General features: G+C 40.9%; 1 protein-coding gene across 3 annotated transcripts; it reads right to left on the bottom strand.

The window, feature by feature from the left end:
- Positions 1 to 757: 757 nt before the first annotated feature.
- gxylt1b (glucoside xylosyltransferase 1b) lies at positions 758 to 13,814 on the bottom strand. 3 transcript variants are annotated; one of them, XR_005709112.1, is made up of 8 exons: positions 13,576 to 13,814; positions 12,050 to 12,260; positions 11,764 to 11,895; positions 11,074 to 11,325; positions 10,717 to 10,840; positions 10,380 to 10,552; positions 9,548 to 9,615; positions 9,314 to 9,423 (listed from the first exon to the last, which is right to left on the bottom strand). XR_005709112.1 is itself a non-coding variant. In XM_040148659.1 (7 exons), exons 1-7 carry the CDS (start codon positions 13,776 to 13,778, stop codon positions 1,164 to 1,166), a joined length of 1,257 nt encoding a protein of 418 aa, XP_040004593.1. In that variant the 5' UTR covers positions 13,779 to 13,814; the 3' UTR covers positions 758 to 1,163. The 3 variants fall into 3 exon arrangements, 2 of the variants coding, with proteins under 2 accessions (XP_040004593.1, XP_040004602.1); XM_040148659.1 differs by lacking the exons at positions 9,314 to 9,423; positions 9,548 to 9,615 and adding an exon at positions 758 to 1,325; XM_040148668.1 differs by lacking the exons at positions 9,314 to 9,423; positions 9,548 to 9,615 and adding an exon at positions 758 to 1,325 and having other exon boundaries at positions 13,585 to 13,814.
- Positions 13,815 to 14,665: the final 851 nt, after the last annotated feature.

Below are 14,665 nucleotides of genomic sequence, written 5' to 3'. Positions count from 1 at the left end.
AGTTCTCCAATATGGAAAGTTAAAAGCTACTCTTCCAAACTTTTACAGATCTTTCACACCTTAAGTCAGTAGTCAAAGGCACTGAAAAAAGATTATTACCAGGAAGAGACTCGATGCTTGTTGGTTTTAAAAAAATCCCAAATTGTCAGTAAAATATAAAAATGCTGTAATGAAAACACCTGGAAAAAAATCCATGTATGCATTTTTAGCAAAGTTCAGTACGATGCTAAATTTAGTATTTTGCTACAACTGGCCTACACTACATTTACAGTAGATTTCAGGCATTTACATCATACTCTTATCAAGAACAGCTTATAAGAGGTGAACAGCTACTGGTCTCAGTCTCAGACTACTTCAACTGTCTCATTAGGTGGGTTTCCATCCACCTGTTTTTATGTGCATTTTCCATTTGAGCACGAAAACCCTGAGTGGAAACACAGATAATTGAAAAAATCTTGAAATATCAAAAAAAAAGTTTTTATGCTTGACTGAGGTGGAAAAGTTGATGTATCACTAAAAGCAAAATATGACAAAGTGCAATTGAAACAAACCTAAATCAAGACATACATGAAGCATGTGGCTTGAACGTTTCTGATGCGCTGCAGAGACGAAAAATCTATGTGGAGTAATTAGGAGACAGTAACGCTCCTCAAATAAATACATGTAACAAATGATTGCAGAATTAGCACCACCAGCTGTTTATATTGAAGAACGAACTCCTAATATTTGCATAATGGTGGTGGACGGAAACACACATTAATTTTCATTTTCTTTTGCCAATTTTCTCAAAATTAAGTAAAAATTTGCACAACATTTGGATGGAAATCTAGCTACTGAGCTTTAAGCAACTGTTTACCAAAGAAATAAAAAAACTCCACTCATTCCACAGTGTCAAAGTTGTATGTTCATAGTTTTTGAACTGTTTGCCAGTTAACAACTAGTTAACCAAGTTTTAGTGGTTCCTTTTTTTGTATATCAGTCAAAACCCCCTTCAAAGCAGGCAAGCATCAGTTGGCTTGTAAGATCAGATAGATATGAGTTCAATGTCTTGCTCAAGAACAGCAAGTATGAATAGTTAGCTGCAATAAGCAGGGTTCCTTATCTTGGTGTATGAGCTTGTAAAAATCCTACTGGCCTCCATCCCATCTTGTATTTCATTTTTGTCACCGTCCATGTGGAGCCTTCCTGTTGATATTTGCCAGGCTGCGTGCCAGTCTCTTAGTGAAGATCATGTGGGATTTACCGCAATAAGTATGGGTTGTCTTCAACAGTTCCTCTTCTAGAGGATCCAACAAAGATGTCACTGGGTCTGCGCCAAATGAGTACTGGAACAACAAAGCAATCCATTGGTTAGATTTGATGTGATATATTGTCTTCAAAATTGCTAAGATGGTTGCAGCTAGTCCAAAGCATCTAAATGGTGAAAGCACACATAATTTGTGAATGTACAATTAAACACTATGGATCAAACACAACAGCTGTATTTGGTATCCAACACTCTGTCTCTGCTTTACTGGGTGTTAACTGTAATTATATTTACTTCCAGAAAGAATAAAACCCCCAAAGATGATACTTTGTTAAACAGATGACATATTTTTTGTTTATATTTTTATTTCATGAAGGAATTATACATGTGTTGCAAACTTAACATCAATCCAGCTGAGAGTGTGTCAATTGGTTTACAGTGGGCTGCTCTTCGCTTTCCTCTGGTCCTGCAAGAGAAAAGCTACTTCTGTTGCAGCAAGAAGTCCTCTTCCTGGTGGAGGAACTTGTTCTTCCATGTTCAATTGTCTTTTGGAGAGTCTCTACAACATAAATGGCCTCCACTTCGTAGGTCTCTGCCTGGACTCTCAAAACCATTTCTTTATTCAGCATATGAGTGAGCTCAATAATTTCTCAAACAAAAGCTTCCTGTTTCTTTTCCTCCTTTTTCAGATTGTCAGCGAGCATCTGTCTTTCTGCTTAAATCTTCTATGTGAACTCTAAACTCGGGAAAAGTGCCTCACTGATTCCTACATCCTCCAGTTTGCTGCTCTCTGCTGGATCCTTCTTTATTTGGGGCTGTCAATCCAACTCTTTACAAAAGGCCTCCTTCATCTTGAGGTCTTTGAGGTTTTCTGGTTCCTTGGGCCATTTTCGATTTGGAGCATTTGCTACAGCCCCACGATCTCAAGACAGAGTTCATCCTGTGTCATTATCTCAGATTTGAGTTCAACTCCGTGCTCCTTCTAAGACCCTCTGCATGTCATCGAGTTTCTTGGAAAGAGTGTCAGCCATCTCCATGGCCTCCAGTCTTTTGGTCTCAGTCTGGACCCTCAAGACTTTTTCTCTCTGGAGTTCTTTGAGATATTCTAGCTCCTGCTTTACCATGGTAAACTCAGTGGAAAGCATCTGCTTTTAAGCCAAATGATTCCTTTTGACCTCAAGGTCTTGAAAAGGTTCCTGTGGAGGGACAGGCCACCTTCTCACAACTCATCTCATTGTTCTTCATGGTTTCAGCTTTATGAATCTCATTCTTCAGCTCCTCAATTTACAGGAGCATGACCTCTTGGTCCTTCCTCTCAGATGAGATAAGAGCTTTGTAGCGATGTTTCAGCTCCTGTTTCGACAGCTGAAGGGCCTCTGTGGTTTGGGAAAGGACTCTGATCTCACCCTAATAGATGATACAGAAGGCTGGTGCGCAGATGTTCGGCTCTCAGTTTCTCCATTCTTTGATGTGTTGAAGAAGGTCACTAAAAACACTCGCACTGATAACAAAGTGATAAATGTTTGTCTGTAAAGACCTGTGGCTCTGCTACATGGAAGTGCTACGACCGAGATAAAGATATTTACAGCAAAATAAATGACCAATCATAAATGTTGCAATGCAGTGAGTAGAAAGTATACTGTACCATCATCATTCTGTTCTGTTTTTGAGGTGACTTTCAGAAGTTATTATCTAAAAGTTACATGACTTTGTCCCATAAAAAAACTGTGATTCCTCCGCATGGCTGAACAAACAGGCTCCCACTGATGACAAAAGCAGAGCTGAACTGGCCAATCATTGCAGGCATCACGTGCTTGCCAGGAGGGTACACAAATTAGAATCAGAATCATAAAAACTTTATTGATCCCCACAGGGAAATTGCTTTGTTACAATTGCTTATCATGCAGTTAGGAAAGACGAAGCAAATAAGTAAAAAAGTAAAAACTAAATATATAAAATAGTAAGAATAATAAATACACAATAAGTGAATAGAAAAAAATGTACAATTGCAAATGTGCAAAATAGTAATGTGTGAAGTAGATTCGCCAGGCCTCTTTAACATTTGCATTCTGTTAGTGTAGTCCACAAAGTGAGTAGAAATGGGGAGAGACTTATCCAGTTGCAAGTCCCCAGTGTTAATGAAAAAGCACTCAGGTGCAGAGTTTGGAGTCGTGCGGTAACAGAGCGGATGATGTAACATGCAGTTACTGGGTTAGCGGCATGACTTTGTCAGTATGGGTTATTGAGTGTAAACTGATGGGCAAATGGGGATTTTATCCATTTACAATTAATCTATGACAAAATAAAGTGTGCAAAAAGTAAAGGGGTCTGAATAAGCACCGAAACGTCTTTCTGAAGCCATATTAATTCTGTAATGTATGAGTGGCTGCTGCTCAGGGGGTACAGCGGATCGTCCAGTAACCAGAAGGTCGGTGGTTCGATCACCGGCTCCTACTGTTCGCATGTCAAAGGGCAAGAAACTGAAGCCCAAATTGCCCCTGATGCCTCTGCCATCAGTATGTGTGGATGTCGGTGGGAATGGGTGAATGTGGCATGTAGTGTAAAGAGCTTTGAGTGGTTAATAAGAGTAGAAATGCACTATATAAGAGTCCATTTACCATTTAATTCTAAAGCTGTACATATTCATTTTGGAAAAAAAGATACAAAATTTAAATGTCGTGATCTTATATGTTGAGCCATTTAATAAAATGCGAAGCATTCTGATAGTAAGGATCTTTTGAAAGTACAGAGTAGACACTTTTGAACGTACTAAAACAAGTAGTTTTACTGAATATAAAGGTATACTCATACGGTATGAGGGAGACTTTTGTGTATCCATCTGGTCTTATGTTGCCAAGTAAGATGACTTGTACTCTCCTATCTCTAACCGTTTCTTAGGAAAGCTGGAAAATGTGAGTGGTGGTAGCCTAAATGTAGAAGGAGCAGGCCTGGAAACTTAAAATGGGGGGCTGAAATCCCAAACTAATGTCAAAACTCCCCTGAGGAAGACTCACCCCCTACTGTTACAGTGGAATTGATCAGATTCCTCAGTAAGTAAGTAAACGTTGCTCTGGGCAGCATTTGGGCTTGGAAGATATTTTTCCCTGGATAAATTAAAAACTAAATCCACAAGGCATGCTGAACTCAGATGGCGCTCCAAATCTAATCTGATCGATCTGCTGGGCCATACATAAACGCAGTCCACGTCGTTGTTGGGAGTCAGTTTTATCTACAGGCTTACCGTCCAGTGATAACCAGGGATTACAGGAGAAATTTCATGTCTTCCCAATAATGGAACCTTTACAATGCTCCAAGGAAATCAAAGGGGAATTACCATTTTTTATGCCAGCTCATTTGCTTGCGGTTGAATCCCCGATATTGGGTCACAATGTGAATGGTGCTTTTATGAGCACGTACTTGCACACACACACACACACACACACACACACACACACACACACACACACACACACACACACACACACACACACACACACACACACACACACACACACACACACACCCGCCGGTCATAAAGTTGCATTTACAGTTGGTGTATTGATTTTGTGCGGCTGATGGGACGCTGTTGGTGCACACATTCCAACTCTAAATGTACCATCGACTATAAAATTTAACTGCTGCTTCCTGGGCTCAGCTTTTTGCAGTGAAGGGAGGGAGGAGATGCTTTACGATGGACAGACTGCTCTGGTCTGTTTGAGACACAGACAGGGAGAAAGACAGGGTGGAACACTGCTGTTTCTATTCCAATTTATTTGTGAGGATACAGGGCATGGACACTGCTTTACATTAGTCACCACTATTTTAAGAATATTGTCTGCTTGATAAAAATTGCCTAATTGTAAAATTTTAGCTTGACGAATGACTTAAACATTTGCTGGTTCCAGTCTCTCAAATTTGAGGTATTGCCGTTTCCTCTGTGTTTAACACTTTTGGGGTTTGGACTGTTGGTCGGACATAAACAGCAATCTGAAAATATCACTTAGAGCTCTGGCAAATGGGTATTTTGCTCTATTTTCTGATGTCTTTTATGTACAAATATTAATAAAAAATAATTGAAGAATCACCAAAATAGAAACATTCATTTGTTGCAGCCCAAAATCAATTACTTGTATCAGCCCTTGTCTTGCTGTGGACGTACCCATATTTTGTTAAAAGTCTTCAGTGATATGTGAGACATTTTTAACATTTGCAGTGGGTGGGTGTTACGCAAATTTGATGAGCAGTAAGCTAGGTCGTGGATACTTATCTAAGATAAGTCATATTAACTTCAACAGTTGTGTAAACAAGTGAAACTAAATTAAACTATGAATATATGGCAGACAACTTTTTCAGGAAGAATCTCCAGTGATTTGTTTAATGTAGTTTGGCTCTGCTCACAGTGCTTCAGGATAAGGGATGACTGCTGGAATGACCAAGTAAAAGAGTAACAAGCAGGACTAATACACTGATACACTTCTTGCCTCAAAGCAAAAATGTTGCATATTGAGCAAAAAAAGGAATTCTGCTCGGTGTAGAGGTGTTTCTGCACACTGACTGCTGGAGGGGGAACTTATCCTTACGAACGTCAAAGAAGTTTCAGGATGCTGGTATTGTGTAAGCTGGCTCACTGTCACACTGTCATGGCTTATTCATAGTAAGATAAGATGTACCTTTATTGATCCCCGTAGGCGAAATTCAAAGAAACAATCTTCAATATATACCTAAATATAAGAAATAAGTAAAAAGTAAAATAAAGTAGGAAAAATAAATACAATAATGTATACACATGTATATACATGTGCAATGTTCGTTTTGTGCAATATCGGTGGTTGCAACTGTGAATGGTGTATGGTTGTGAGTCTCAGTCAGTGGTGGTAGGAGGTACTGGGTGCTGTGGTGTTGTGGAGTCAGATGGTTGTGGAGCCCCTAAGCGCTTAGAGGGACATGGCTGGATAGAAGTCAAAGAACATAATCATCAGAGTGCTTTGTGGCTTTTCCAGGTTTGTGTAAACTCTGTGAAACAGGTAGATGATGGCATCCTCCACACGGATGTCAGTCTAGTATGTTATGAAAGGGCTATGAAAGGGAGGGTAGGTAGTGGGAGGTGGTGGTGTTGTTCTCCAGGGGCTGGGAAATGTTGTCTGCTGATGGGAGGACACGGGCAGTGGCTTCCATGCCCCAGTCTTGTGGTGCCACAGGGAGGCATGCAGAGGAGGATTGTAGCTTAGGTGTGAATGGGGACATTAGAGGAGTAAAGGGGGGTTTGGCCTTGAGTCAAACCTGATTTTAAAAAAAAAATGGTTTAACTTGTTAGTGTCGCCCTTTGTTCCCTGTACTGCTCCTTCTCACCTTATCATGTCAGTAATGCTCCTCACTTGCCCGACACATCTCTTGGATTGTTCTGCCGCAGCTTCCCCTCAATCCTGTTCTCATAACAGACTTTAGCACCCCTCAGCTTGTGGATTTCCTTCTTGGCATCTTCAGTATCCCCTGCCATGAAAGCCCTCTTCTTCCTGTTCAACAGGGATTTGATGTCCCTGTCGATCCAAGGTTTGTTGTTGGGGAAGCAGCGGACCTTCTTGGTGGGGAAAACACTCTCTTCACGGAACCTGATATAGTCAGTTACACACTAAGTGAGACCCTCAGTGTCATCCCTGTGTTCTCCCTGAAACAGCTCCCAGTCAGTTATCCTGTAAAACTCCATCAGGGCCTCTGCAGACCACTGCTGCATAGTCCTGGTGGTGACAGACTATCTCCTAACAACACGGTTGTATGTAGGAGTGAACCGTATCAGACAGTGGTCTGATTTGCCTAGGGGGGGAATGGCGGTGGCGCTGTATGCCTCCCTAACATTGGCATACAGCAGGTCCAAGGTCTTATCCCCTCTCGTGTTGCATGTCATACACTGGGTGAAGTTGGTCAGGGTCTTGGAGATCTACATGATTAAAATTTCCTTTTAATATGAGGAGTGCGCTAGGTTGCTGTGTATATAGGTCCAGGGCGGTGGAACGAATGATGCCGCAAGCGCACGCCACCATTGCCAACGATGGAATTTAAACAATGCGGACAATATTGGCTGAAAAATCCTGAGGCAGATAGTATGGTCTCAACCCGATGGCCAGCAGCTCAACATCAGGCGTGCACGTGTAAATATTATTAGTAACACCTGTGCTTCTTCTACCATGATAAGTTGAAATGGAAAACGTGAGGAGGGTTTGGAAAGATGGTATTAGGGAAAGACAATTACGTCTTTATTAACAGGCTATGTACCGCAGTCCTTTAAAACAGCTGTAATTAATCCTCTTCTTAAAAAGCCTACTCTTGATCCATATGTTTTAGCCAACGATAGGACCCTAACCTTCCCTTTCTCTCTAAGATCCCTTGAGAAAGCTGTCGCCAACCAGTTGTGTGACTTTTTACATGGTAATAGTTTATTTGAGGATTTTCAGTCAGGATTTAGATTGCATCATAGCACAGAGACAGCACTGGTGAAAGTTACAAATGACCTTCTTACTGCATCGGACAAAGGACTTGTCTCTGTACTTGTCTTGCTAGATCTTTGTGCTGCAATTGATACCATTGACCATCATTGGTTGTCACATTGAGAATGACTGATCACGCTCATCTTGCTGTCCACTCATATTTATCGGCATGAATCCCGATTAGTATGACTGTATGAAAATAACTGATGCATTTATGCAGACAGACATAACACGTAAGGCCAACAAATCTACTACTGAACATATCCTCATTCTTAAGTTTCAAAAATGTTGAATTAAAAACATCATCTAGCTAAAAACATCTAATATCCCTTTTTCTTGAAAGACAGACAGAGGGACCAAACCAGTTCTATTACTTTAATACTCTAAGTACATTTTGCTGCTGATACTTGTGTACTTTTATTTAACTATGATTTTCCATGCAGGACTTTTACTTGTATTGGAGCATTTTTACATTGCTGGTACTTTTTTAGTACTTTTACTTAAGTAATGGATGTGAGGATTTCTCCCACCACTGATTATATATATATAGCTGAAGAGAGAGTTCAGAGTTCTTTAGAGAGTTCGAGCTGCTCTTATTACGGCTGCCGCTTAGATACTTTCTGGTCATTTCACTCAGTCGTTTTTGCTTAGGGAGGTTCCTAACTATTTGACCGCAGCCCCTGTCAATCCTCAGTTGATCACTAGCTGTCCTCAGTGTGTTTCCTTCCTCAAACCCCTCACTTGACTGCTCACCTGACTACACACCTGCTCCACATTAGTAATCAGCACCAGTATATATGTGCTCCCCAAGCAGCATTCACCCTTTTGCCAGATTGTCATTGTTAGCTCAGCTAATCAGAAACCTTTTGTATCAGTGTGCCTCCCTATATGACCATTTTCATTTTTTGTGCTTCCTGTGGCTGTGTTCTGCTCACGCAAACTTTCATATTAGAGGAAGAACAGTTTAAGAAAATTGAGTAAAATAGTACAAAACAGACTCCTTTGCTCTTTTACTTCGGCCTTGTGAGTCTGCATATGAGTCCTCTTTCCACCAGTTTTCTGAACCCTCACACTTTTACTGAACTGCCAATGTAGCACTGTCCTGTTAGTTCTTCCATAACACTACAAGGTTCTGCTGCAGATGAACAAGCTGAAACAGATGAAACTGCACGGCCAATGAGATTAAACACAGATGCAGGATCAATCTATACTCCGAGCAAACCAGACTTAATCACATATCTATGAAAGTATCAATACCTACATAGGATATTGTTAAAACTGTGTGTTTTCATGCATGTTATGGCCCTTGTATTGGGCTTTTAGGCTCACTTGTGCCAGCATATTCTGTACAGGTACATTTCTGTTGACTGCCATAATTGATCCTGTTGTATAAAGCCACAGTCTTAACTGCAGGCCATGGATAAGGTATGGATCACCCATCACCCTGATCTATGTCCAACAGTTTAATAGGAAAGCAATGAGACGGTGAACGTTGATGGCTTCATTAAGCAAATGCCACTTCTGTCGTCAATATTATTACACTGCTGGTAAACAACACAAAAACACCCTCAAGAGGGGAAATTGGCGCTCACTCCGACCTGCGTCCAGTGATGGAGATTTGCATTTTTCAGTGTAGACAACCTGATGTCACCCACACTTGTGTTCCTCAGGGTCAGCAGCAATCCAAAATCTCATCTACGAGGGTAAAGAAACAGGGTAGTGGAGGAGTACAGGTGTGTCACTTGGGTTATAAAAGGTTGTATCCCATCACATGTTGCACTAAATTACACCTAGAACAATTTGAAAAAACTAGACATACCTTATTTAACCTTCATGTACCCGAGAGACAATAATGGGGTGTAGTCACTTCTTTCAGTCACTGTTTTACTAAGAAGAGCGGTTACAGGAAAAAATTAAAGGAAACAGGAAAATGATGATGTTTCCAGTATAAAAAGAGTCAGATCCTCTACTCATGATGAACTGCAATATTAAGCTTCCTTTGCTCTTCCCCTTCTACCATCAATATCTGCCTGTATAATTGCTGTGGGTTATTTAAAACATAGAAGTCAGGGTCAAACCCATTTTGAGGCCTAAAATTTAGAGGGGCAGACACTAAAACCTGACTCTTTCTTTTACCACTTAATTTTTTAGATTATTGACATTTTTGATTATTACATTTGATTAGACACACTGCACATATTTTGATATAGAGTCTTATCTTCATTTAGTCTCGATAATAAAAAGTGATCACTGAACTGCCAAGAAATGCAATAATATGAAAAGCTTTCCACACAGTGTGCACAAGCATGTGACAAAATGTGACTAAAATGAACTATAAAAAGTTATTGATGGAAGTGCAGTTAGTTTTATGCACTGAGGGCAATATCAGAAGATTAAAGCAGATAAATCTAATAGCAATATGGCGCATTTAAATGTTTTTTCCCCTCTTTCATGTAGCGAGTTCTGTATTTTACTGCTAATTTTTATAGTCTGAGGAGTACATAAATCCCGCTGTGTCCAATCTATATTTTGGCTGAGCGTGGAAGAATGTGCAAAAGAAAATAAAAAAGAGGCCTATAATACATTTTGGATTCACAGGGCCTGAATATGGAATAGTGCACTCAAAGATTCACCAACGAAAGCATGCCCACCTTTTGTACAGCCTCGTAAACAGCTCTGAAGGCCGGCTGCTTGTGGTTGTGGTAAACCCCTCTGTTTCCATGCAGTATGTAGATGCCATCCTCCTCAGCTGAAGCACAGTTACTCCCATAGATGCAATGATCTGGACGATAATTCCACTGGCACGGAAACTCCAGCAATGTGTCTGGGAATGGAAACACTTAAGTTAAAAAATCAGTGCAAAAAAGCAGGCATCCTGTAGACCTTTACAGGTATGATATGATAATTTCTAACATATTAAAGTGTGGAAAATCAATTGTAATTCCTCTTTAATTTTCTAATTAGGGGCTAAGTGTTTGTGCTCCTTACCAGGGTTGTGGTGGAAAATTATATTGAGAAGGTCCTGGTCCCCCCAGGTTATGTTGAGTTTGTATTTCTGGAGTAGAGGCATCAGCAGCTCCTCCCAACGCAGCCCCACAGACGTCATGTCATTCTGTCAACACACACGAGTATGAAGAAAATCAAATAAGATTTTCTTTACAGTGTGCAGATATTTTAGTGTTTATGTGTTGGGAGCTTCAGTTTGCAACGGGATCTAATTGAATCCTACCGCAGCAGGAGGAGGACATCTTGTGGCCAATAAAGGTGATACACTGATACACTAAACCGAACTTCACCAACAAAACAAATCTCTACTGGAAACGTGTCTTCACCTATTAGCCCTACCTTAAAGAACGCGTTCCTCATCCTCGTCATGTTCATGAGCATGACCCCTGAGTTGATGCCCGTCCTTCCGTAGAAAGGGTGGCGGGCGAAGCGATTGTACCAGGCAATGCGAGGCTCCTCGTGCTCAGGGGCCATGGCTGCCAGCTGAGAGGAATTCAACTGGGACAGGAACGCCCACAATCCGTCTACAGGCTGCAGGAAGAGGACGTCAGAGTCGACGTACACAATCGAGTCGACGTCCTTAAGAATCAGCTGCATAAATTGAAAAAGACACTCAGACATTTGTCCCTTAGAATATGGAAATAATGTGGACGGACTCCAGTGTTTTGAACCATTCACAGGTTTTACAAGGGCAATTTTCTTCAAGGTAAACAATATAAGACATCCTCTATCTTGTATAAGGGTGACCTTTCACTACAGTGCTCCTGCAAAACATTTTTTTTTACCTTTTTTTTTTCATTTATTTCAGTCTGTAGATGTTAATTTACAAATTCATACCAAAAGTAAAATAAGTATTTCACAGCCACCAATCCAAATGTTATTGCACGGTTCTAGCATTTTCCAATTCAGAGTTTCAGGTTTTCCAGACCTTGATTTTGTATTTTTAAAAAAAATCCCAAAATTGAATAATTGAAAACAACCTAATCATGTGAAGTATGTATTTTCCGCTTCGGTTTATATGAAACTCACTGGTAAAAAGAGCCTCTGAGAGGCGCAGGGTTTGAAGAGTTTCTTCCACTCGGCTGCGTTCTCACTAGGGAAGCTGATAGAGTAGACTGTGTAGATGAACCTGGAGCGGATAAATCCAGGCCACAACTCCAACTGGAACAAAGACGGCACATTAAATTGCTACTCGGGATATACAATACAGGAGATCGACAACACAGACACACCAACTCTGGGTCACTCACAGTCAACAGTAAGCACTTGGCAGATCCAATTTCAGACTTTAATGTTCCAAATACTTCCTACTCACAGCTTCCGTGAAGCTAGCGTGTAGTTGATCTTCAGCAAAGATGTGCAGGTAGAGGCGTCTGATGCTGAAAAGCACGGCAGACTTGATCATGGTGAGAGTCTCCTCCAGCCTCTCCCCACAGGCCACCACGGCCAGGTGCATGGGAGGCTCGGGTCTGCTCTCAACGCTGCCACCACCAGCCTCCGCCCGTCCCTTCTGACGCATGATGTACCTGAGTGAGAGGATGAAGAGTCAGACAGACCGATGTTATAAGTGAAGTTACAATTTTTTTTGAGTTCCACTTTTTTTTTGCCATAGGGAGTGTGGAAGGAGATTTTTAAACGTCCAAAGAGTTCTAAGTATAATGATAAACTTATATAACCTACATGCATTTTGACAAAAGGTTTCATCAGGGTGGCGTAGGTGTCAGTCTCTCTATCTTTGTTATGACCCTTGACACCAAAGGGAACCTTTTTTTTTTTTTTTTTCGTATTACTTACAAACACACACTCAAAACTGGTCACACTGTTCACCCTTCGAAAAGCTAAAACATTGTATTAAGTGTACTTTTAAGTACATTCTCTTCTGTCTTAAATTACTTTTACTCCAATTAGTTTGGCTGTGTGACTGTCTTTGGCCCGGTATGAACTTACAACTGAAGTCAAGTCCATTTTTAAGCAAAAATACCATCATATTCTGGTTCCAACTTCTCCATTGGGACAAACAGCTGCTATCTTTTGTCTTATCTCAAAGTGATCTCTGCTTTATGTTCTAGACTCTTGGTCAGAAAGTGAGAAAAAAAGATGCAATTTGAAAATATCCCTTTGGGCTCTGGGAAATTTTTGGAAATTTTCTGACCTTTTCATGAGCCAAAATTTTAATGGAGAACCTGATAACCTGATTATTAAGCAGCAATTTACCCTAGGGATTTTATCTTTCCTCAATGGACCCAGCCTGGCCTACATCCATGATAGCAATGTTCTGTCTTTCCCTGTGGACTTTATTCGCTACACCTCCTCAAATCCTTAGATTTGGGAGAGACATAAACAGTCAGGTATGAAAACAAAGGTCGATTTTTTTTTTTTTAGCATCTTACATTAAACATTTGATAATATCTGAGTGGAATGAAATATTCCATTTACTATCACGCTTTTTTTCTATCAAATTTACGATGAAAATGTGCCTAAATGTAGGGTTAGTTTGGCCTGTGGGAGACATACTGGTGTAGGCTCTTTTTCGTACGAAGGCTGTATACTTAAATGACGTACTAGTGAATCTCGAACCCAACAGGAGGGCCGCACGTGAACTCGCAAACCGGTCCAAGTCTCACGTCATTACTGACTTCAACCACAGAAGGTTATCGTTAAACGAAGTGTATTTCGTCAGCGCGGGGACGTTCAGTCAACCAGTGCCACATTCCTACACACCACTGGTGTCGTACTAGTAGCAGATATCCACATCTGTGCCCGCGCTTATCATATGAAATATGATTTAATTTCCAGTTTTCCCCCAGCTAAAGCAGTAAAGACCTCAATATGCAGTCCAACCTATTGTACCAGTGTGGGTTTTGGGGCCCAGTTTTGTCCGTGGCCCCTCGACTGGCTCCGGGCACTCTGGGTGGGATGAAAACCCTCTTCGGTCCGTTTCCGCCGAGCAGTTCGTCCGAGTAGAACAGCTTACTGTAAACATACAAGCCCGAAAACACGGCAAACACCGTGCACAGCATTAGTGCACGAATGTAACGCCGCATTATGGAGTTTGAAAACGCAACTCGGGGCCAGAGTCATGACACAGAAACGGGCGTATAATAATAAATGTGAAGCTTGGCGCAATGGTAACGCACTTCCGGGCAACGTTTAGAAAAATAAAAGTCTTTAGGGATTCTCAGGCGTAGCAATTACGCCCTCTGGGGGTCGTGTCGTAGCTTTGCAAGCCTTTTTACCCACATTTAATGTTCGAGCTTTGGGGGAAACGCTTTAGTATCTTTATTTACCTGATATGTTTTTGTTTTTCCCCTCTTTCTGTAGCATACTATGCTACTATGTTACAAAACACAATGGCTCCACATATATGGCTCTCACACCAGATTTCCATTGTCTTTGCCCCTACAGTTTATTACGCCTCTGCATGTCTGCTCTTTTTTTTATTTTTGATATGTTTTTGATTTTTCACAATTTTCGTTTAGATTTTATACACCAGAAATAGTGACGGACACCTTCCCTTTCTACAAAGATCATGTTTATGCACGGAGTCGGTGGCTTATGAGCTATAATCATTTCGGGATACACAATTTTGGGCATTTTCTGATCAAAAACAGGAGTGGAATGAAAAAAAAAAATTAAATCAGCAACATTTAGAGAATAACACAATTACTTGGTCAGGGTGGTCAGTGTAAGACCTCTGTTTTCATTCATGCACAGCCAAACTGGGGCCACTGCTCACTTGAAGGACACTCTGCCATGTTAGCTCAGAAGTTGAAAATGAAGGGTCTTTTCTTCACCCTTGGAAACACTAGATGATGGTCACACTCTTCTTCGGCAGACGATGAACAGTCTGTGATGAAGGTCTATGTCAGTTGATGTCATGCCAGTGGCTTGGAAGCCTTCCTAAGTGAGAGAGAGAGATTCTATGCCACAA

The sequence above is a fragment of the Xiphias gladius genome, chromosome 2 (assembly GCF_016859285.1).
Source record: "Xiphias gladius isolate SHS-SW01 ecotype Sanya breed wild chromosome 2, ASM1685928v1, whole genome shotgun sequence".
Lineage (NCBI taxonomy): Eukaryota > Metazoa > Chordata > Actinopteri > Istiophoriformes > Xiphiidae > Xiphias > Xiphias gladius.
Note: the sequence above shows the minus strand (reverse complement) of the source record. Positions and strands in the feature narration are given on the sequence as shown.

What these genes read in the sequence shown, in the direction of transcription:
- gxylt1b (XM_040148659.1), bottom strand. Translation starts at nt 13,778, where the DNA reads ATGCGGCGTTACATTCGTGCACTAATGCTGTGCACGGTGTTTGCCGTG. An exon ending in TGAGGAACGCGTTCTTTAAG is followed by an intron (nt 10,841 to 11,073) that starts GTAGGGCTAATA and finishes GTGTGTTGACAG; the next exon opens with AATGACATGACGTCTGTGGG. An exon ending in TTTACGAGGCTGTACAAAAG is followed by an intron (nt 1,326 to 10,379) that starts GTGGGCATGCTT and finishes TTGTTGTTCCAG; the next exon opens with TACTCATTTGGCGCAGACCC.